Source organism: Carcharhinus amblyrhynchos, chromosome 14, assembly GCF_965287045.1.
Source record: "Carcharhinus amblyrhynchos chromosome 14, sCarAmb.v2.hapA, whole genome shotgun sequence".
NCBI lineage: Eukaryota > Metazoa > Chordata > Chondrichthyes > Carcharhiniformes > Carcharhinidae > Carcharhinus > Carcharhinus amblyrhynchos.
In genome coordinates, this window is record NC_137337.1 from 6,983,724 (window position 1) to 7,008,446 (window position 24,723).

General features: G+C 38.6%; 1 protein-coding gene across 4 annotated transcripts in view; it reads left to right on the forward strand.

Moving 5' to 3' along the window:
* ston2 (stonin 2) overlaps positions 1 to 24,723 on the forward strand; it is a 117,092-nt gene that overhangs the window by 88,449 nt on the left and 3,920 nt on the right. For 3 of the 4 annotated variants that reach the window (XM_080202215.1, XM_080202217.1, XM_080202216.1), the window contains one exon: positions 16,626 to 18,911. In XM_080202215.1, coding sequence (XP_080058341.1) covers positions 16,626 to 18,911 — 2,286 coding nt within the window. Of the gene's footprint in view, positions 1 to 4,852; positions 4,976 to 16,625; positions 18,912 to 24,723 lie in introns of those variants that run through there. The other variant, XM_080202218.1, reaches the window with a different exon arrangement.

A 24,723-nucleotide genomic window follows, 5' to 3' on the forward strand; every position in this document is an offset into this window, starting at 1 on the left:
TCCTAACTATGCCTTTTGTTTTATGGGAAATATGGAATATTTCCTTGTTCCAGTCCTACTCCAGCTTCCCTTCTTTTCTGATATATTGACCACTGCATCTGTGTTCTCATTATGAACTAGAAAATGTCATCAACTTAGTTTCACATTGCCCACCTGTCACTCTGAACTTTTTTTTGTTCGTTTGTGGGACTGACCAGCATTTATTACCCATCCTTAATTGCCCTTAAAACTGAGTGGCTTGCTAGGCCATTTCAGAGGGCAGTTGAAAGTAAGCCACTTTTGCTGTGGCTCTGGTGTCCCATGTAGACTAGACAAGGCAAGGACGGCAAATTTCCTTAAAGGACGTTAGAGAACCAGATGGGTTTTCTGCTGATGGTTTCATGGTCATCAATAGATACTTAATTCCAGTTTTTTTTTAAATTAAATTCAGATTCCACAATCTGCTATGGCAGGATTTGAACCTGGGTCCCCAGAACATTGGCTGTGTTTCTGGATTAATAGTCTAGCAATAATACTACTCGGCCATCACCTCCCCACAAATGGTTTTGTTTCCATTTCATGGTATATGCTATCAACTAATGTTCACCATTATTCGTTATAAACTCAGTCACTCACCCCTGCAGCTACACTTCCTCACACCCTGCTTCCTGCAAGGACTCTATCATCCTCCCATTATCTCCGTCCCTGTGAAATCTGTTTTGATAATGCTACCTTTCATATCAGCGCTTCTGTTATGTCTTTCTTTTTGAATCAAGGATTTCCTTGTACTGTGGTTGACACTGTCCTTGACTGTCTCCATTCCATTTCCTGTACTTCTGTTCTCACCATATCCCCTGCTTTTCCAAAATGGCAAGAGGATTCATCCTTTGGCCTCGTGTGACTAACTTTCGTGCCACTTGTTTTCTCCTGTCTTCCTTGTATAGACCTACCCATATGTTCTTTTTCCTGACCCTCCCCATTTCACCTGCTTAAAACTGTTACAGCTTTCCAATTCCTGCCCCCTGGTTACTGTGTACCATAGCATTTGGAAGAAAGTTGACTCAACTGCTGATTACTTTGTAAGATCACATCTGAAATACTGTGTACAGTTTTGATCATTTTTGAAAAAATATATAATTACTTTAGAAGCAGTTCAGAGAAGGTTCACTGGAATCATCCTTGGGATGAGGGGCTTGTCTAATTGTTACAATACCAGTTGATGCTTTAGCTGGAAAGGACAATCCCAGAACTGAACCCTGGTTCAAAAGACAGTAACTTTTACTTTTTTTTAAATCTGATGTGGAGGAACAGGACGGCTAATAACTTTTAACAACAAAACATACAATCCAATTTTTGCATGTTTGTTAAATTGTAATATATTACTGCTTTACTCTCCCTTTGACTTAACGAATGCACGCAGGTTTTAAAATTAATTAGGATGATACAATATATTTGATTCTACAATGGTCATATTAATAGTCCCTTTTTAAAGCACATAGATTGGCTGTAAGTAAATACACACCCCTCTCTGAACCCAAGTTGGTGTCTGTGGATTTCTTCTCAGAATCCCTAAATGATAGTCACATGAGAGTTTCCAAACTCCACTCCCAAAAACATGCTTTAAAACCTTCTCTTGTAATACAGGTTGCATTTCAAACTCCACTCCATGTTTTCTGAAGGACTCTTTTGAATCGAGCTTCTGCTTACTTAAACCAGTGAATCCAATCCAGGTTTCATCCTTTAGAACTGTGGATACAGTTCAAGAATAATGGGTCCACCATTTATGATGGAGATGAGAAATATTTTTCTCTCCAAAGGTAGTTAATACGTGGAACCTGCTTCACCAGAAAGCAGTAGAGGCTGGTTCGTTGAATTTATTCATGGCAGAGTTGGACTGACTTTTGTTAGACAAGAGGGCCAAGAATCATGCGGGACGGGGTGGGGAGCCCAAGAGTCACGGGGGATGGAGGGGGGGAGAGCAGTGCAGGTGGAGGTGAAGGGGAGTCGTGGGGGATGGGGGGGGTGTGAGAGTCGTGTTGGACAGAGGGGTGGAAGGTGAGAATCGGGGAGGATGGGGTGGGCGAAACTCGTGGGGGGCGGATGAGAGTTGTGGGGAATGGAGGGGGGTGGGCGAGAGTCATGGGGGACAGAAGGGACACGGGAGTCGGGGGGCAGCGAGAGTCATGGGGGACGGAGGGTGGGAACCAAGGGTTTTTTGGGGGGCGCAGAAGGCAAATTGGATTTGGATCACAACCAGATCAGTCATGATCTTATTGAATGGGAGTGGAGACTCAGTAGGCTAAATGTTGTACTCCTGCTCTCAAGTCCAGTGTTCTGATAATATATTTGGAGCAATAGTTTTTTCTTTGGCTAAATTGATCCCTTTGAGTCATTGTGTCTTTAAGCTGACCTGTTTTTACATTCAGCCCTTTCAGCCCTGTGCACTGAAGGATCCTTAATACTTTGGAGGCAGCAAATATGTATGAAAGGAATACTTTCTATACTTAGTACATTGCCCTTCAAGTGAACAATGAGGAGAGGAGATTGTGCTTTCTTCCTATGGTGTAATTTGTACATAGGGACCCAACCCATTTGGCTCCTTTCCAGCTGAGAGGCCTGTCGTATACCTAGTGGGTGGGTGCATTCTTAGCTGCCATAATACTAATTAGAAACTGCTTCCTTATCTAATGCATAGAACTTCGGTATTACCTGGTTCAAGGTCCAGCAGTGCTGAAAATTGAATTATGATCCCTACTTGACATTAGATGATGATTAACAGATCCAGTATGTCTGTGAGTGGTTTGTGGCTGGGAGACTTGTCCTCAAGCAAGCCATTTTAATTCAGTGCAAAGTTAGAATTTTCTGCTCGTTTAAAAAAACGTAAAGTTGCCATAGTTGCAGATGACCATAGGCATCAAAGGGCAGAGCTGACTGGTGGTGATTTAACCTGAGGATCACCACACCTCAGGTAAGGTTGAGAAGGTGGGCCTTCATGAATAACTTGAGCCAGTACAGGAATTGAAACTCCCCTGTTGGTGTTGCTCTGTATCATAAGCAACTGTCCAGCCAATAAACTGACCCCCTCAGCTTGTTCTTTGATACCCTAAGTATAAGAAAATGTAATTTTTTGGCTTGTGTGCCAAAGAACAAAAAAGTAAAGCATAGGAACAGGTCCTTCGGCCCACTAAGTCTGCACCGGTCACCTCATTCTAACTAATCAACTTCCTGCATCTCTCTATACTCCACCAAATGCTCCCATTGAACCATTTGCTGAAGATTCTCAGTCTCTGTAGTTGTCACTTGGTCTCCCTGAACTTTGTGACACTGACTGAGTTGAATCTCTTCTGACTCTACTGCAACACTTGTCTCCACTCTGATTCCTGACTGAATTTCTGCTTGGTGGACGAACAGGCAGACTGTTTGTCAGTCTGTCAAATATCATTTTTAACAGTGATTGTCTTTTTCCAACATCGAGGGTGGACAGAATCATAGAATGGTTACAGCACAGAAGTTATGTCTTCCAGTTCCCCTAAGTTTGAAACCTTTAATTAAAATGTTGGAGCTTCAGCGAATCGGCTGAGATTATCAGTGACAAAGATGACTTGCCATTGGCCACTAGAAGTCCTGCCAAAGTCAGTAGCCTTTTACATGGCTTGCTGGCTGCACCGGGGTGGAATCTTTGGTGGGACTGGAAGATCCTGGCTCACCTGACTACATTGCAGCACTAAATCACAGAATCACAAAGTATAACACCCTGACACCCTGAATATAAATTCACTTCATTAGCTCCTAGCTCTAGATAACTCCACATCTGAAACGGATTTGTTTCTTGTCCACCATCTTTTATAGATGGAAGGATGTGCACAGTACTGGTTTCCTTGTTTAAGAGAGGATGTAAATGCATTTGAAGCAGTTCAGAGAAGGTTTACAGAACTAACACTAGCAATGGACAGGCTGTCTTATGAGGGAAAGCTGGACAGATTAGGCTTGTATCCGCTGGAGTTTAGAAGACTAAGAGGCTACTTAAGATCCTGAGAGGGCCTTGACAGAGTGGATGTAGAGAAAATATTTCCTCTTGTGGGAGAATCTAGAACTCCTTTTAAAAATAAGGGGTTTGAGACTGAGATGAGGAGAAATGTTTTCTGAGAGTCATGAGTGTCTAGAATTTCCTTCTCAAAAGGCATTGGAAGCAGAGTCTTTGAATGTAAATAGATTCATGATAAGCAAAGGGGTAAAAGGTTATCGGGGGGTAGGTGGCAGGTTAAATCAGCCATGATCTTATTGAATGGCAGAGCTGGCTTGAAGGGCTGAGTGGCTCACTCTGACTCTTAATTTGTTCATTTATATGTCAAAAGCCATAACAGAGGCTGTTTGTCCCATCATGCCCCTGCTGTCTGCAAAGAGCTGCTCAGCTAACCCCATTTCTTTGACCCATCTGCGTGACCCCATGATTCCTTTTCATTTGGAGTGCAATTTTTTTAACGTGTCTGTATCTGCTTTCCTTGTTTGTTGAACATGGGCATACTGCTTTTGTGAGGGCAGGATTGACTAAGTAAATATTGCTGCGTCATTGCACAAATGAAGATTTGTGAAGGATTTGCACATCATAAATAAAATTGAAGTTAAGAAAGTATTTAATTTAGTGTACCACCACTAGCATGAAGCGACTAAATCTGCAAAAGCTTTTTGTTTAAAGTTGTTGTACCGTCTTAACATAGGAATAAATAGACTGAGATCTTGCTAAAATTAAGCTCTGTTACCTTGAAAAGCTTTTTTCTATGCTGTGGGTGTGTCACGTCATGTGTCGTCTGTAAATCTTTTTGACCTGAGCAGTTAAATGCCAGCCTGTCCCAGGCAGACAGGCAGATGCAAGTCCTTCTCATGCATGCAGTGTGCATAATTCATCACATGACAAGAGAAACAGTAGTATCAGAGAAGGATCTGCTGGGAACTAAACTACAAACTTATCAAAACGGAGTCTAACTTTGAGTGCTGAGTAAGTAGTTCCAACACTTTCTCCCAAAAGACTTCCAAGCCCTAAATGAGTACTTTTTTGTTCCCTGTATAAAAATTTTTCATGGCGGGAATGTTAGAACTTTAAGCTTGTATGGAGTAGTAACCTGATATTGGCATTTTAATTTAAGACCTTGTGTTAGCATGAGAAAAGTGGGTGTTATTTTGACCTTTTGTGCATTTTTGTTGGTAGTCAAGTAAAGTTCCTGTGTCCTGGATGTTGTGCTACGCTTTGCGGTTTTAAAATTAAAAATAATTAAATCTGTTTATTACCTATCTCCATTTTTAACAAATTGAAGTAAAAATGAACATTCTTACACTATTGTGAGAATTGTGTAGCACAGAAGCAAGCATTTGAGTTGTTTAAGGGATTTGTAGAATATAAAAGATTTTTTTACTTATTTACGGATTGCTTCAGTTTGGATACAAATTGGGTTTTGTGCTTTGAAGAATAGACAAATGAATGTTTGTGGGCTTCTGTAGGAGTTTTAATGAATTCGGTGCTTTTTACAAATCTGAGCCTTGTGTATTCATGAGGTTGATGTATTAGCCAGCTGGAATGTTTAAGACTGCAGCTTGATCTAGAACAATTGAGTTGCTGATTTGTATTGCTATCAGTGCTTAGCAACAGGTTCAGCTTCATTTTTTTTGCTCTGTTCTTACAGCTTGTTAGAAACAGCTGAAAAACTCTCACCCATTTATGACTTCAATACAGCTATGTCTGCCGTCAACTTCTGTAACTGAAACAATATTATTATGACCTTAATGCCCATTTTCTGCTGAGTGTAACAACAGCTGTGTTTTATGATTATTCAGTTTAAAAATGTTTATAAAGGAATGATAGTATTGTGCATTTTTGATATTGCTGTTGTTCATCTCCCGTGATCTCAGTGGATTTATGCTGATACTTTCAGTTCAGAGGGCAGGACATTTCAATGACCACTTTCAATGCTACTCCAATGTGATGTGCTTCAGCTGTCTAGGAAAAGATACTTCTAGAATTAATTTTGCCACAAGGAATACCACAAAATCTCTGCTGTCATGCTACCTGTAAATGACAAAGTGGGGAATACTTTGGATATGCGATGTATAATTTTCGCTGACCATTGGCAGATAAATGGCGACTGGCAAAGATGTTTTGCTAAATTACAGAACTAAGCAAAAGCTTAAATCTTAAGGTAATGCGAAATAAAATAGGGAGCAAGAAATGTGACCACAATAGATGTCTATCCATTAGCACAACTGAAAAGGGAAACAATTTGATGGGGTTAGCAGTTATTTCACAAAGATTTTCTCACACTTTTGCAAAAATGCTAATCAGGATTGAGGGGATCTGATTAATGTATGTTACCATAAGAACATAATTTGGGCTTTGATCAATCAGAAGGAGCTTGGATGAGACAAACAGATGTTTGTGAGACTTCGAGCTTGACACATGATGGGTTGAATGGCCACATCCTACACTGTTTTGTTATACGATTTTCAGAATGAGTTAAAAAGAGATTGTAAAGCTTTCATAAGAGGAAAGAAAGTCAATGAACAAAATTACTCCTCTTCATTCCTCACTTTTGAGTTGACTTAGCTGAGGCTGATAAATTTTTGTCATTGAATACTTGAGCATGAAGGTGTATTGTTGTTATATCAAAAGTTGGACTGCTAGGTATGAAGTAAGGCTACAGGGTATAACGGCTTTTGATTTTTTTGCTTGTTCATTAATTTGTATTCTAACATACTTTGCAGCTACTATAATGATGACATATTTCACAGTGATTGCTAGGGCCACTGAAATGTCGAGCGTTTGTACAGGGATACTAAAGGACAAGCTGAGAGCCTTCCCGTGGCTTAAAGCTCATCCTGAGACCCAGTTCAGCAAGTGATCATTCACTTTACTTTGAACTTTTGCAAGCGGCAGGGACAGAAATCCCTGGATGGAAGAAAATTTCACAGGAAAGCCAAGTGGTTAGTATGGTTTCACAGCCAATATTCTATGTAAATTTATAACATTGAAACCATAATTACAGGTGCACTGCATCCTCCATCCTAGCTAGCCTTTATAAATGAAATATTTCAATTCTGCTGAGAGATCAGGCCTTGGCTCTTGACTTTTATCCGTTAACTTAATCAACTTCTTTTCCTCTATAAGACCAGGCAAGTAAAGAATTTGCAATCAAAAGCCTAAGCCTACAGTATAACATGCTCATACATGCTAGATGCGTAGCTGATGAAAGTGTAATCTGGCTGCAAGTAGCTACTTCTACTGCTGACTTGTTTTCATTAATCACTCTGTGAGACCTTTTATCCTGAAATGCTAGTTCAGCAAAAGTCCATAAAATTTCAATGAATATATTTCCATGACTAGAACACTTCTAATGTTTTGAGCAAATTAAATCAAGTGAAAATAGCAAAGATTAAAAACAAAATACAACGAATTAAAACATCATGTTAAAAACATGGAAATATTAATAACTGCAGTAAAATATAAACCTATTAATATAAATGTATACTGGTAGATGATCATGGAGATTTAACAATGAAAAATTCTGTAATCTAATCAACTTCAAGTCCACATGCAACTATTTGCATTGTTTAAAAACTGATAATAAATATCCTGTAATATATTTTTGTTAGTTAGATGTGGCATGTCTGATGCTTTTAAACACAATTTGTACTAAATAGCACCTTTTGAATGCAGCTTGTTAGTGTTTGAATAAGCACTCACTGCACAATATACCACAAAGTGAGTTCACAGTTTCAACTGTGCAATCATGACAAGAAGCCAAGCATGTGTGTTGCATTTCTTCCAAAAATAAATGTAAGGGCAAGGACAAGTTGCCATACGCTGATCTTGTATACTGTTAATAAAAGACACATGGACAGACTTGATAGAAACTAAAGAGAGAGAAATCAGAACATTTACAATGGAAAACGTGCACCAGAGTTATGTATAGATGCATGCATTTTCACATCAAATGTGTTGAGCTACTGTTTCAGTTATAACTTAAAGGTACATCATAGTGAAAAATAAATATGAACTAAAAGTCAGCGGCTACTGAAACTTTTTTTGTGAAATATAATTCAACTTGCGTATTCTTGTAGATATTCCAAATCCATGATTGTGTTTGGGAGCCTTGGTATTGACTATTTCCCTTTTATACAATAGAAGAGGATGTGGATTTGCTGAGAGATACACATTAATCATAGCATGGTGCAACACACAACATGTGAAACTGGGATAGCAACTAAAGTTCAATGCATTTTTTGTAATTAAACCTAGGTCCTTCTGAGCAGCAAAATGTTTAAAGTTCCATTTTCTGCTGATTATCGGAATATGAACTTGATATTAATAAAACAGTGCAAAACTATCCTCAAGTTGTCACTAAATTCCATCCAAGATGGGGACAGTTCATACTGATACCATTGTCAGAGTTTTACTCCTGTTGGTGCAGAGTACATTGAGCAGTGGAGAAGTGAGATGTTCGCTCTGCATGTAAATCTAACTTTGGGAGTTCTTTATTGCTGATATATGCTGACGAAAGTGGAAAAAATGGTCAGTATTTCAGCCCCAGAATGGATACTTGGTTGAGCACAAACAAGCTTTTAAATATGATACATAATTTATATACAGTATTACAATTATCTCTATATAATAAAAAAACTCACTGTAAAATGTTTGGCTAATGAAAGGATTTCCAATCCCTTTCTCACCAATGCACAACAAAGCATCATTTAACACAAGTGAAAATTACAGCTTGCAAAGGACGTGAAGTTTTAGATTGAAAATTATCAACTGTATTATGAGCATATGTACATCCTAATTAGGAGCAGGAGTTGGCCATTCATCCCTTTGAGCCTGCTGCACCATCCAATAAGATTATGGCTGATCTGATTGTAACCTCAAACACACAGTACTGCATTCTCCAATAACCTTTCACCCTCTTGTTAATCAAAAATCTATCTAGCTCTGTCTTCAAAAAATTCAAAGACTGCTTCCACCCTGTCTTTTGAAGAAGAGATTTCCAAAGACTCATGACCCTCAGAGAGAAAAGATCTCTAATTTCTATCTTAAATGAGCAACCCCTTATCAGGTGGCACTCTGGTCACCTATTATAGAAAGGATATTATTAAACTAGTAATAATCCAGGAAAGATTTACTAGGATGCTACTGGGACTTGAGGGATTGAGTTATAAGGAGAGGCTGAAGAGACTGGGACTTTTTCCTCTGGAGAGTAGGAAGCTGAGGGGTGACCTTATAGAGGTATATAAAATAATGAGGGGCATAGACAAGGTAGATAGTCAAAATCTTTACCCAAAGATAGGGGAGGCTAAAACTAGAGGGCATAGGTTTAAGGTGAGAGAGGAGAGATACAAAAGTGTCCAGAGGGGCAATTGTTTCACACAGAGGGTGGTGTCTAGAACAAGCTGCCAGAGCTAGTGGTAGAGGCAGGTACAATTTTATCTTTTAAAAAGCATTTAGATATTTACATGGATATGATGGGTATAGAGGGATATGGGCCAAATGAGGGCAATTGGGATTAGTTAGGGGTTTAAAAAAGAAAGGGCAGCATGGACAAGTTGGGCCGAAAGGCCTGTTTCCATGCTGTAAACCTCTATAATTCTATGACTGTATGACCTGGTGAAGGAGCAGTTCATGATTCCAAATAAACCTTGTAGGACTTTAATCGGATATTGAGAGACTTCTTACTGTGCCCATCCCACTCCAACGCCGACATCTCCATATGATGGCCCCATATGTTTAAAAAATGAATGTGAGTTCTAGGCACCCACAAGAGGAAACACCCTCTCCACATCTACACCTGTAAAAGCCTCACAGGATCTTAAAAAGTTTTAATCAAGTCACCTCCTACTCTTCTAAGCTCTAGTGGATACAAACCTAAGCTGTCCAACCTTTCCTCGTAAGAGGAAAGGTCCAGATATTCCAGATATTAGTCTAGTAAGCCTCCTCTGAATTGCTAAAACATTTATATCTTAATTAAAGAGATCTATACAGTACCCCAGATGTGGTCTCACCAGTGCCCTACATAAGTGAAGCATAACCTCCCCATTTTTGTAATCATTTCCCCTCACAATAAATGCTAATATTAGCTTTCCGAATTGCTTGCTGTACCTGCATTCTAGCCTTTTGTGATTCATGCACTCAGACTCCAGATCCCTCTGAACTTCAGAACCCTGCAATGTCTTACCATTTAGATAAGATGGACCATTTCACATTTTTCCATATCATGTTATATTTGCTGGATCTTTATCCACTCAACCTATTTATATCACTTTGTAGCCTCCATATGTCCTCTGCATAATTAATTTGCCTACCTATCTGTGCCATCAGCAAATTGTGTAACCATACCTTCAGCCCATTCATCCAGGAAATTATTATAAATGGGTAAAAGTTGAGGCTGTGACACTCCACTCATTGCATCCTGCCAATCTTCTATCCTTGGCGATACTTACACCCTGCACCTTCTGCAATCACCTTTAATGTGGCACCTTATCAATTTCCTCCTTGAAATGTAAGTACAGTACATTCACTGGCTTCTCTTCATCCACAGCACGTGATTCCTTCAAAGAACACCAATAACTTGATTAAATGTGAATTCTCTTTCCCAAAACCATACTGACTGTCTAATTGCCTCAAAATTTTCTAAGTGTCCTAATACAACAACTTCAATAATAGCGTGTAATATTTCCCTGTGATAGATATTAGGTTAACTGGCTTTCCCACATTCTGTCTCTCTCCATTTCTGAATAAAGGAGTTACATTTGTTTCTAATCTAATGGAATCTTCCCTGAATCTAGGGAACTTTGGAAAATCAAAACCAATACATTAACTATCTCCCTAGCCATTTCTTTCAAGATCTTAGGGTGAAGTCCATCCAGACCCAGGGATTTGTTAGACTGCTGCCCCAACCATTTGCTCATTACCACTTCCCTGGTGATTTAATTTTACTGTGTTCCCTCCCTTCCATTTTTAAATACAGCAATTTCTGGGACATTACTTGTATCCTCTATTGTGAAGACTGATGCAAAATACCTATTTAATTCATCTGCCATCTCCCTACTTTCCATTATCAGTTCTTTATAGGGCTTGTGTTCACCTTTAACTCTTCTCTTATAGAAATTCTTACTATCTGTCTTTATATTTCTGGCTATCTTCCTCTTGTGCTTGTTAATCTTTTTGTCATTCTTTGTTGTTCTTCATATTGTGTCCAATCTTATGACATGCCACCCACCTTTCTGCAATCATATGCTTTTTCTTTAAGTTTGATACTAGTCACAATTCTCTGGTCTCGCTCGCCCTGCTACTGCTGCCCGTGAGAACGGAGAATTTGGCACTCAGCCAAATTTCTGTTCACAGCAGCAGGACCAGAAAATCTCAGCCTTGGGCGAGGTGGGAGAATCTGGCCCACTATCTTTAACTTTTTAGTTAAACACAGATGGTGCATCCTCCACTTGGAATTTTTCTTTCTCAATGGAATGTATCTATTCTGCATTTTCTGAAATATCCTTTTAAATATCTGCCACGGCATCTTTATTGACCTGTTGCTTAATCTAATTTAGCAGTTCACTTTAGCTAGTTCCACTTTCATGCCCTCAGTTGTCTTTCTCTCCCTCAAACTGAATATAAAATTCATATTATGGTTATTGCTATCTGGGGAGCGTTGGGGGGGGGGTGTTCTTTGCTATGAAGTTATCAGTTAGTCCTATCGTGTTGCAAAATATCAGATCTGGTACAGCCTGGTGATCTAAGAAACTTATCCCAAAAACATGTTATGAATCCTCATCTGATTTTTTTCCAGATTAAAACCTCCCATGGTTATCACTGTATCTTTCTGACAAGCTCCCATTATTTCTTTCCTTATACTACCATGTAGTTACAATTAGGGGGCACACATACCACTCACTAAAGTGACTTCTTGCCTTTATCAGTTCTCATCTCAACCCAAACCGCTTCTACATCCTTATTTCTTCTCTCATGTGCTAATACTATCATTAGTTAACACAATTACCCTTGTACCTTTTCCTAACTTACTTCCCAAGTGTCATGTACCCTTCAATATTTTCAGGTCCCAATCTCTGTCATCCTGTACATTGTTTCTTTTAAAAAAAACCTATCCTCCAAGAAATTGATGTTTGCTTTTGAGATCTTGCTAGACAAAATGCTGTATTCTTGCTGGGGGACGGTGACTAATGATGACAAATGACAATGAAGGATGGTGATATTAAATAAAAGTTTGGTGACACGAGAAAGGGAAGATATATGAGCCTTAGAGACAATTGTTCTTCATCTGCAAAAATATTTGTCCAAAGTCTGAGAATGACAATATTATGTAAGTCTGACTGAAACTATATATTCATTTGCAACTTCTGTCCTTCACAATTGATGCAAATTGGATTGGTTGAATCTAGGAAGCATGCTAGTTTTGGTGCCATGTCTGTGCTGTTAGCTGTTATAAACTAGAGCTACTTGGCTGAGTCAATGGATAAATCCACCAATTGGTAAATCAAATGAACTACAAGGGCTCCAGTTTTTATCCAAGGACTAAAATAAATTAAATTGCTATTACAGCATGCCAAGAATTAACCATAACTTTGATAAAATATCAAAACCTCAAGAACTTCTAGATATGTATTTGTGGTTTCAATAGCCTTTGTTAATGATTTGACATGAGTTTTTTTATAACCAAAGCAAATGAGCTGTTCAATCTATTAGAATAGTTCTGGGTTTTTCATTTATGGAGGGAACAACTTCCCAAACAGCATAAACCTCACAAGTGCAAAGTAATTGTAGAAAAGAGCCTTTTTCATTTATGATATTACTTTTAGTGCAGGTCAATAATTAGGTGAGACACAGGTGGCTAAGCAACCTAATACTGTATACTTTCTTGAATAGAGAACAAACCACTTAATAACAGCAATTTTTAACAGGATTTCATTAAAATAATAATGTGAAACTTCTATTTATATCTACTTAAATTGTGAAAATGGGCAACAATACAAACATATAGATTTTGTCCATCCAAATTTGGGTTGTCTGGAGATAACTTCCATTTATGTCACATGAGAGTAAGGAACTTTCAGTACAAATCTGGGAGCAATTTGAATGTTCTATGAAACGCTTCTGTGCACACCATTAACAGGTCTTGGTTTAAACACTATATTTGCTCAAATGTGTTATCTGTTTGCTAAATAAAGTTGACTTCAACAGTGTTCTCTTCATTTCACTAAGACTCAAGTTCATTTTCTGCATTTTTTTTCCACATTCACAGATTCCAAATGTCAGAGGAAAAATTATTTAACTTGTAATCATTGAACAATGTTCATTCAGATGCAAGTCACATAGTTAACAGTGAACTAACATTCAAGTTTAGGAACACAGTGTAAAATTAACAAACTGTACTGTTCCCAGCATGTTTTAAGTGGTGTGTATTCAAATACTGTAAAGATAGGTTGTGCTAAATCAAGATTTATCAGCTTAAAAACTTTGAAGGAGCGTGTTTGTTTTTGTTTCTGATTTTTAAATTAAATTCTAAATTCTGAGGTTAAAAAAATGTGCCACATTTTAGTCTTTTCAAGACTGCAGTAATGTTTCACTCACCAATGAGTGATAGCTTTGGCCCTGAGTCATGCTGAATTGTAGATAATGTTTAAGAGTTATTAAGGTAGAAAAAAAACAGTAAATTGGCAAACTGTGCTAAGGAATAATAGCATCTCCTGACAACAAGCTTCTGAGTTCTTAATCAATGAAAGACCAGCTGGCTTTGCCGTTGGGAAACTAAATATGGAAATAAATAATATGGATGACATTTTGACCAAGATTTTGCTCTCAATCAACATTGGATTATAATTCTCTTTGTGAGAGCTTGCTGTGTGTGAATTAGCTGTCGCATTCCTTATATACAGCAGCAATAACATTTCAAGAGCACTTCATTAGTTTCAGTGTGCTTTAGGACATGCCGAAGTTGTGAAAGGTGCTGTAAAAATGCAATTACTTACTTTAACCCAGGGTCCTTTTTCTCTTAATTCCTGCTCACATAGCCTGATACATTGCCAAGATTCCAAATTCCAGGAGTAGTAGTCCTGCAATTGATTGTGTAATAAAATCTTGTATTTTAACCTTTTCACCCAAATTATCCCTTGAATTATCTTAACCATATTTCTATTGAAGTATCTCTTAATGAATTGGGATTGCAAAAAGAATTGCAGTAATAGTAGGTGGCGTTAAATACCCCAATATTAATGGAGATAGTTTTAGAATGAAAGGAATTGGCAGAGCATAATTCTTGAGGTGCATTGAGGAGAACCTTTTCTAGTATCTAGCACGTACAACAATAGAGAGAACGTTTCTGGACATAGTTTTAGGTAATGAAGCTGGCAGCTGGAAGGAGTGCCAGTGGGGGAGTATTTTGGTGATGATAATTCAGTTAGCTTTAATTTGATTATAGAAAAGGACAAAGATAGAACAGTAGTTAATTTTCTAAACTATTCTAAGGCAATTTCACCAAACTGAGAAGTGATTTAGCAAAATTAGCTTGGAAACAGGTCCCCTGCTTTTTGTGGTACGTATTAATGATTTGGACATAAATGTAGAGGGAATGATCAAGAAATTTGCAGATGACACAGAAATTAGCCGAGCGGCTGATAGGATGATGATTATAAATCGCAGGAAGATATAGGAAGAAGTGGGAGGTCAAAAAAGTATAATGCCCAGTGTGGACACATATCATGACTTACTCTTTCTGTAAACGCCTCAATTGATTGTAAAGAGTTTTATTTTATTTAATGAATTAATGGGTTTAATTTATTTGGATTAATGTATGAAGGTATTAATTCAATGTCTGTGCTTAGCAAATTACCTGCAAAGAAACCAATTTGATAGACTTTTGTGAATTTAGAGTTAAAAATCCAACCAGGTAAAGATATAAAGATATTTTGAAAGATACCCATGTCCCAACTGTTGCAACACACACACAGGCACACATGCACATGCAGAATAACAAGTTGCTTTTTAGCCAAATTAAAACTCGAGAATAAAAGGCAAAAACAGAGAATTCACTGTTTGAGTCCTTCACTGGCTTCTATGGTTGAAGTAGAATTTTAACAATGAAATTTCATTAGAGACGAAGCTGATGTAAACTGCAGTTTCAGGAGAGACATCCTTTTTTTCTAAACGTCATCTGCTTTTTCCAAAAAATTATAATATTGCACCTGATGTTCCTTTCAGTGGGAATTCTGTGTCTCTCTGCTTGATTTCAAACTATAATAGAGATAAGGTCTTGATCTTGAGTGAGAGGGAGGAGGCAGAGAGAAATGGTATTAGTACTCAACTGGCAGGCTTTCTCTACTCTTCTGCTTAACAGATTGGCTGTTGTAATAGAGAAATTCAAAAATGGTAATTCTAGTCACAAGGACCGCCCCCCCCCCCCCCCCCGCCAAACCGCTCAATTATTTCAGAAGGTTATTGATTAGCTTACGTCTGGACAGAATCCATAGTGTCCATGCAGTGTAGAAGAAGGCCATTCAGCCTATCGTGCCTGCACTGACAACAAGCCCACCCAGGCACTGTCTCTGTAACCCCATGCATTTACCCTGCTAGTCCCCCTGACAAGAGGCAATTTTGCATGGCCAATCAACCTAACCCAGACGTCTTTAGATTGCAGGAGAAAACCTGAGCACCCTGAGGAAACTCTCACAGATACCGGGAGAACATGCAAACTCCACACAGACAGTGATCCAAGGCCAGAGTTGAATCTGTGTCCCTGGCATTGTGAGGCAGCAGTGCTATCCATTGTGCCACCATGCTGCCCTCAGGCCTTGGCTATTGCTTTATGTCTAAATGATTAGATTAGAGGGGAAAATAATTATTTTCACTTAGAGGCTTGTTGGGGGGGGGGGGGCGGGGGGGAGTGGGGGTAGGGGCTGGTGCTGGAACTCACTACCTGAAAGGATGGTAAGATAAAAAAAACTCATCTCATTTAAAAGGTACTTGGATGTACTTAGATACCTTAACCTGCAAGGCTAAAGACCAAATGATGGAAAGTGGGATTAGACAGGGTGGCTAAATTCTCTGGGTGGCACAGGCATGATGGACCAAGTGGCCTCCCTCTGTGCCATAAGCTTTCTATGATTCTAATTGTACCCAAGTTATCTGTAAAATCCTCTCCAGGAGCTCTCAGAGCATTGCTTTTCTTCACAGCTTGTGTAATTGTAATTAAAGTTACATATGTTGCTCGCACAATTCTTTTGCTTTAACACTATTTTACCCTTTCCTACACATTGGATCACACTATTTTTTAGTGAGCCATTTCAACTATTTTTTTCACAATGGGTTCACAGTGCACGAGGTGGAGGAGGGAATAGGTAATGGGTTGTAGAGTAGGCATTTACAGAAAAGTGTTCTATCAATCTTCCATTAATGTTGTGGAGGCTAATCTGTCACATGTACAGGAGATTTGTGCAACTTGTTTACTGATCTGATGAATAATTACATGAAGCATTTGAACATCTTTTATTCTCAAGTATGAATGGCTTGCAGACATGATCCATTTCCAGCATTATTTTTATTCCCATATTTTAACATTCAGTTTCTAACCTTTTCATATTTGTTTCTTTCTCTTCAGATACTGGTTGTTTATATTATCACAATGGAACTAGCATGGAAACAATGAACAGACATCCAGATAACATGCAGCCGAATGGATGCAGAATGTCAACGGCACGCTTTTCAACCTGGGTGACATTTGATGATGATCTGGATCTTGTTTCACCATTACAATCCCCTCCTTTAAAACAGGGAGTTTCTCATAATTGTAAAACTGGAACGGACAAGACTTTCCATGGGCCTCAAACTGGCATTGAAAAAACAGCATCAAAAAATAATTTGGTGGACTTTTCTGCTGAAGAGAAGGATGATGTGTTTGCATTAACTAGCCCTACAATAAACCCCTTTTCACCAGTCCGCACTACTAACCCTTTCTTGGATGAAGCTCTGCGTGATGTCCAGCCATCTCCAATCAATCCATTTCGTGCATTCTTTGACCAAAATGAGAAGTCTGCCTTGGTGAATTCATCGGCAAAGCCATCTCAGATCTTTCAACAGCAAAATGTACCTGACCCTTCATTTTCTGATGCACATCTCGATGGTCAAAGGGATTCTCTTAGGTCATCCAGTCATTCTCCTGATCCGATGTCCCCATGTTTTGGTGGAAACCTAAATGATCAAAGGAATTCAGTTATGTTCAGAAATTCTCCAGATCTGGCCACTCCTTTTCCTGCTGTAAACATTAATGATCAGAGGGATTCTGTTTTCATTAATTCATCAAATCCAATGTCCTCGTTTTCAGATGTAAAAATCAGCAATCAAAGGGAATCTATTATATTCAGTAATACTGTGGATCTGATTTCCCAATTTTCTGATCTAAAAACCAGTAATCAGAGGAATTCTGTTTTTGTGAATTCTACAAATATAATCTCTCAATTTCCTGCTGCTGATGTAAAAATCAATAGTCAAAGAGATTCTATAATGTCACTTGGTCTGTCTCCAGACATTTCGTTTTCCAGTTCTCCCATCAATGGACAAAGGAATTCTGTTACATTTGGTAATACTTTAAATCCCACATTTACAGATGATTCAATGAACTACAGCCCTCATCTTGAAACTCTAACTCAACTTAAGCAAATCCAGGTCTTGGATCCAGATCAACTTGACAGCCCTACCTTACCTGATGATCCCTTGCAATCTCCAGAGACAGACAGCTGCACGTTTAATCACCTGCAGCCTAAAGATGGCTGGCCAATGATGCTGAGAATACCCGAGAAGAAGAACATTATGTCATCAAGACACTGGGGACCTATATATGTCAAAATGCTAGATAATGCATCTTTACAACTATTTTATGAAAAGGGTCTTGAAAAACCTTTCCGGGAAGTCCAACTTCTGCCGTCCCATGAGTTGTCTGAACTCAAACTTCAGAACTTTGATGAAAATGGGAAAATACACACTATAAGAATAGATCAAGTATTGTACAAGGAAAAACGGAAATATCATCCCATGCTAACAGTAGTACAAGCACCAGTAAGGGTGCAGGTGATGAAACTGGGCACCACAAGTTATGAAGATTATGTAAGTTTTGTGACTACAGTTCAGGATATATTAATGAAGTTACCAACTGCCAGAGACATTTGTGCCAATTATTTTGAAGAAGAGATAACAGTGGAAGTACAGGATGAATTTAGAGGTCTTGTGGCCAAAGGAGACAACAAGCTGATCCAGCACTCTGTGGTCACTCATGTCAGCGTTTTGGCTTTTGTGTCTGGGATGCCAGATTGCAGGATAGGCTTCAATGATGTTCAGATGAAGGGAAATGAAGTGGTGTCAAGGCATGACATTATTCCCACAACGACAACTAAGTGGATTAAAATGAGTGACTGTCAGTTCCACAAATGTGTGGCTGTTGATGAATTCAAAGATTCCAGATTAATTAAGTTTTTACCATTAGATGGTCATAAGTTTGAATTAATGCGTTTCAGGACTACCTTTGGTGAAAAGACACTTCCTTTCTCCCTTAAAACCTTAGCTACTGTTAAAGGTGCTGAAGTGGAACTTCAGTCTTGGTTGGTGATGTCTTCAGGATTTGTGTCCAATCAGGATCAATTTGCGGCAATACCTTGTGAAAATGTGATGATTCGGTATCCAGTGCCGACGGATTGGGTGAAGAACTTTCGACGAGAAGGTGTCTTGCGAGAGAAATCTCTGAAAGCCAGAGTAAATAGGAGTGCCAGCTTTGGTAGTGCAAGTGTGTCTGGCTCGGAGCCTGTAATGAGAGTAACACTGGGAAGTGCCAAATATGAACATGCCTTTAAGGCTATTGTATGGAGGATCAACAGGCTCCCAGATAAAAATTCAGGTGAGTGCCAGTCAGATTGTTCTGTGTAAGAGAGTGTTTAATGATTTGCACTAACCAATCTGTTGCTTTTCACTAAAATATGGTGTTAGATTATGACTGTACTACAATGAAAAATAGAATTCTGTCTCCAGACAAGTTAAAGTCCATGAAATTGGCTGACAAGCTGTGCATTAAAAGAAGTCATAACCATCATTGACAAGTTAATACATAGTAGTAAAACAAAATTTTCTTCCATTCATTTGATTACTAGGAATTCAAAATTTTGCAAGGTAATGGAAATATAGCCCTATTTCAAAATTCTTGTATACCAGCTTAGGCTGAATGGAACTGAAACATTTCATTTCACATTTGTATTGGAGATCTGATGCAAAACTAAAAATGATCAGTGGTGTATAGCTAAAAGGGAAATACCTATGCAGCATTGTTTTAATGTATGCTAAAGAGAGTTGTTAAAGTATCAAAGTGATCTAATTATGCGCGTTGGGAATATGTAACATTAAGGGCAAAGTTCTTTCATTAGAGAATAATATAGCACAAAAGGAGGCTGTTCTGCCTGTCGGATGAGTGCTTGTTCTTTCAGGGAACAGTACAGCCAGCTCCATATCTCAGCAATTTTCTCCCTCTATTTAATCAAATGCTTTTGGAAGACTATTATTGAACCTGTATTTGCCACCCTATCAAACAGTGATTTCCCATCCACTCACTGCATTAACAGGTTTGTCCTCGTGTATTGTACCAATCATCTTAAATCTGTGCCTTCTAGTTATTGAGTCTTCTGCTGCGGAAACAGATTCATTTTATTTAGTCTATCTAAATCCTTCACGATTTTATATCCAGTCTTCTTTTGACTTCTCTGATCTAAAGAAGACAGCCCCAGACTCTGCATTCTGACTACATAATTGTAATCCCTCACCCCTAGAACCAGTCCAGTAACTCTTTTCTGAGCTCTCTCCACAGTCCCACCTTAGTCCTAAAATGATGCAATATCCAGCTGAAGAAGAATTAATGTTTTTATATACATTCAGCATAACTTTCTAGTTTTGTACCATATATGCCTGCTTATAAATCCCAGGATCTCATATGCTTTATGATTGCTTTATTAACCTGTCTTGCCACTTCCAAAGATTTGTGTGCAAGCACCCACAGGCCTTACTCTTCACCCCCTTTTAAATTATCCCTGCCATTACTAAGATCACATATTTCTACCTCCATAGCATTGCCTGACTCTGCCCATGCCTCAACTCATCTGTGAAAACCCTTATCCATGTCTTTGAGATCTTTAGACTTAACTATTCAAACATTATGCCATTCATAACTCTACCCATATCTTAACTTATACCAAATCCCATTCACCTCCTTACATCGGCTTCTGGTTAAGCAATGGCAAAATTTAAAATTCTCATCCTTGTTTTCAAATCAGTCTGTTGCCTGGCTGTCTGTAATCTTGTCCAGGTCTGTACCTCTCCCAGATATGTTTGCTCCCCTGTTTCTAGTCTCTTGAATATCTGTGACTTTAATCATACCTCCATTGGCTGTTCAGTAAGCTGCCATGCCCTAAACTCTGGAATTCCCTTCCTTAACCTCTCCACCTCTTTACCTGTTTTTATCTCTAAGATGCTCCTTAAAACCTATGTCTTTGGTCAAGTTTTGTGCCAGTATTCCTATGCAGCTTGATATTAATTTTTTTATAGCTGTCCTGCCAAGTGCCTTGAGAGGTTTTAATTCATTAAAGGTACTATATAAATACAAGTTGTCATTATGGGCAGTGTGGAAAGGGGATTGAGTCACTCAATTGGGATGAAATTCTACTTCTACTAATCATGAAAAGAGTAATTCTGGTTATACTTTATCTGGAAGGGAATCAGCCATGATCTCATTAAATGGCAAAAGTGCTGTAGCTTACTCCATTTCTAAAGTGTAGTTGTAGAGCAAATTTTGGGGAATCAAAACCTGCAATTTGCTCAGTAAATAGGCATACACACCGTGCTCTTTTTAGACTATAATTTTGTGCCTTGCGCTATTCAGTAGAGCATGTAACCCATGTCCTCGGGTTTACAAGCAGAATTTGATTATATTTGAAATGCTGTTTGGTTATCATTGTACAGTATTTAAGGTTGCATCAAGTTAACAACACAGTGTTTCTAACCTGCAGCCCTGTGATATATCAGAGTGGAGATGGCTTTGAGGTGGTCATCAAAACATATAGAATGGTAAAATCATGTAGCATAGGAGAAGACCCCCTGCGGGAACTACCCAATTATTCCCACTTCCCTGGTCTTTGCCATATCATTTCCCCATTGCCCTTCAAATTTTTCCTGTTTGAGTATTTATTGTCTTTTTTTGGAAGTTATTGTTAAATCTGTTCCCATTGTCCTTTCAGGCAATGCTTTCTGGATCACAACATTTCACTGCATAAAAAAATTTCCCTTTATTTCCCCTCTGGTTTTTCTCCAGTTGTCTTAAATGTTTATCGTCTGGTGACTGACCCTAGTTTCTCCCTGTATGCCCTATTAAAATTCCTCATTGTTAAGAATGTTCTATTAAACTTTCTCTTGATTGGTTCTGCTGGTTTTATAGTGCATATTCTTGCTTCAGTAAACTGTGCCATTCGAGTGACCCACAGCTACAAAATACTTCCATATTTCAAAGATAATTATTTATTTGTGTATTCCTGGACAATATTTAAAATATTAGATAGTCTGAACTCAGTTCTTTGTAAGAATTAGTCCAAATAGGTCCATTAAATTCAATGCCTTGTTTAAAGAATATGCAAAAAACTTTGGTTTAAGAAGCTGAGATGTCAATCTGGTACTTCAGGATGGTGCCCATGGGATTTGGGAATTAAGGCAGATTTTGAGGAGTCATGTCTGGCTCAACGGATAGTACTCTGATTCAGAAGATTGTGGGTTCAAGTCCCACTGTAGGAACATGAGCATATAATCTTGGCTGACATGCCAATGCAGTATTGAGGGAGTGCTGCTCAATCACTGGTGCTACCTTTCAGGTAAGACGCTGAGCTGAGACCTCACTTGCTCTCTCTGGTGAATGTAAAAGATCCCATGGTACTCTGATGCCTTATTTATTCAGTTATATCCATTTAAATGAGAGGAAGTATGGGGAAATAGTGAGGGAGTGGGACTAATCCTAAAGATATGCTGATTAGGTGCATTGGCCATGCTAAATTCTCTCTGTGTACCTGAACAAGTTCCAGAGTGTGCGACTCGGAGATTTTCACAGTAACTTCATTGCAGTGTTAATGTAAGCTTACTTGTGACACTAAGAACAGAATTTCTCTTTGAAAGAACCAACACAGACCCAGTGAACCAAAGGCCTCTTCCTGTGATATAGTATTGAATGATTCTGCCTCCTAACTTTCCTATGATAAGGAAACTACGGTATACAATCAATAATAATTTACTGAAATAGTTCTCAGTAGTCGCTCAGCTAAAAAAAAGACTGAGGCCGAGCATCCTGATGGCAACGAGTAGATAATGGGTCGGGAGGGAGCCACCAGCTCACTAGCCAGTGAAAAGGCCCTCCCACTGAGACCATTAAGCTCCACTCCTTGTTTGCAATACAGGTGTTTGAAAATGATGCAAATGGTGGAATCTAGATGACTGGCCCGGTTTCACTATTTACACTGCAGTGTTATTGGGCAAAGGCAATTGTGCACATAAATATAATAAAATTCTACCATAAATACAAAAAATATTTTTTACACATTTTGTTGTAGTACAGCGCATTAAAAGAAAGAGAAGGCACATGGCTGCAAAAAAAACTCTAAGCTTAGCCTTCTGCATTTCCTTTCCAAACATACATCAACGGTCTTTGTTTTTTGATAAGAAGATAAAAATCCCATTTACATGCTGTCCCTCCAGTGACATCATTTAATAACAAAACATCTGGTTTGACGCGTACACTGGCATTCAATTCTACCTGATAACCACCTCTCTTGTTCCTTTCACAATCTCTTTTTTATCAAGCTGCTTGACCTACAATCAGTGCTAGATGCTCTGCCCTACATCAGCTTAAGATCATTCAAAACTCACTGACCTACATTGATTTCTGGTCTGGCAATACCTCAATATTAAAACTCTCAAATCCCTCCAAGGCATCACCTATTCCTATTTCTCTAATCTTCTCATGCCCCATGATCCTCTGCGGTGTCTGCACTTCTTCAGTCACCCCATCATTAATGGTTGTGCCTTGAGCTGCCTTGGCCCTAGCTCTTGAATACCATTCTATTTAGCTCACTTTTCCACCATTAAGGCATTCCTTACAATCTTCTTTTTTGACCAAGCTTTTGGTCACCAATGTTAATATCTCCTTAAGTGGCATGTCAAATTTCAGTTTTAATTTTGCTCATGACTGGCTTTCCGCATTAAAGATGCGATATAAATGTAAGTTGTTGTTGTCCGAAAGGACCTGGAGATTTGTTTTCTGTTCTGACAGTGAGCAATTCTACATACTGTTAAAATTTATTTATTAGTCACAAGTAAGGCTTACATTAACATTGCAATGAAGTTACTGTGAAATTTTGTGAAATGTAGCAAACCAAACTCTAGTTTCATTGATTGGTCTGATGAGAGGTCAACACAGATGGTATATTTGAGTTAAAGCAGTATGTAAAGAATGCCTAAAATATTATTATTGCCTAATTTGCATCTCTTGTGAATGTTATAAGCTGCCTTTAAGTTTGGACGAACAGTTCTCAAAGCATTAATCTTTGTTCTGTCTACACTGCTATTTCGGATAGGCAGGAATTTCAGCACAATTACAAAAAATCAGCATTGGAGGCAGCATTAGGGTGGGGGAAAGGGCACCTTTCAAAGTAAACTCTTTCTGGATTGCACTGTATTAGCAGTGTCCATGGGGACTGTGGTTGGCATGCTATAATTGGTCTATGGCATTTCTGGGCTAGAGAAGAGTAAAGATTGGGCCAGCATTCCTCCATGACTGAAAGGTACACTGTAAAGTGAACGAATGGACATTTGGGTGAGCACATGCTAAGAATCTTCTGTACGCAAATTGCTTGCTGACACATTGCACGGACACTCTGTTTATTCATACACAGTGATGCACCTTCAGCAGAGGAGGAATGTACAGAATGAATAAAAACACACCTCTGCCATTCCAGTGCATCCTAACAACTGCAAAGTGCAGAACTAGCTACTATAATCTGCTATAAAAAATTAAGATACTGGAAATATGCAGCAAGCAGTGTCTGTAGAGAGAGAAAAGCAGAGTTAGTATTTCAGGGACTCTGCATCAAACAAAACAACCGAAAAGCAAAATACTCTTGGGTGCTGGAAAACTGAGCTAATAATAGAAAATGCCTGAAATAAAACCCAGAACTCTTCTAAGAGTTGGGCATAACTTATAAAATAGCAAGATCCAGGTGTAGATGTACAATTCCCATTTCCAACAGATGCGACTTTGGCTTGCAGGGCGCATGATTCACACAGGAGGGAGAGCAAAGTTATCAAAGCCATTTGAATTTAGTGCTGAGTTTCAACTAACCCTATTTTGATTGCATGGCCTTAACCAACAATGTGGAAGTCACAGATTTACGCAGAGGATGTAAAACTCTTGAGAGGGGATATATTCTATTTGCACGTCATGATCTGAAGTCATTTAAATCCCCTGTTGTTTAAATGTGAAAAAGGCTGAATCTGTCAGTGAGTGTTTGAAAAATATCTTTGGACTACTTTGACAGACCAGACTACTTTGATTGACAGGCCATCCAATGTAAGTCTTAAACAAACACTCTCTGGTCATGCCATTTCAATAGTCTTCTTTGACGTTTGTCCAA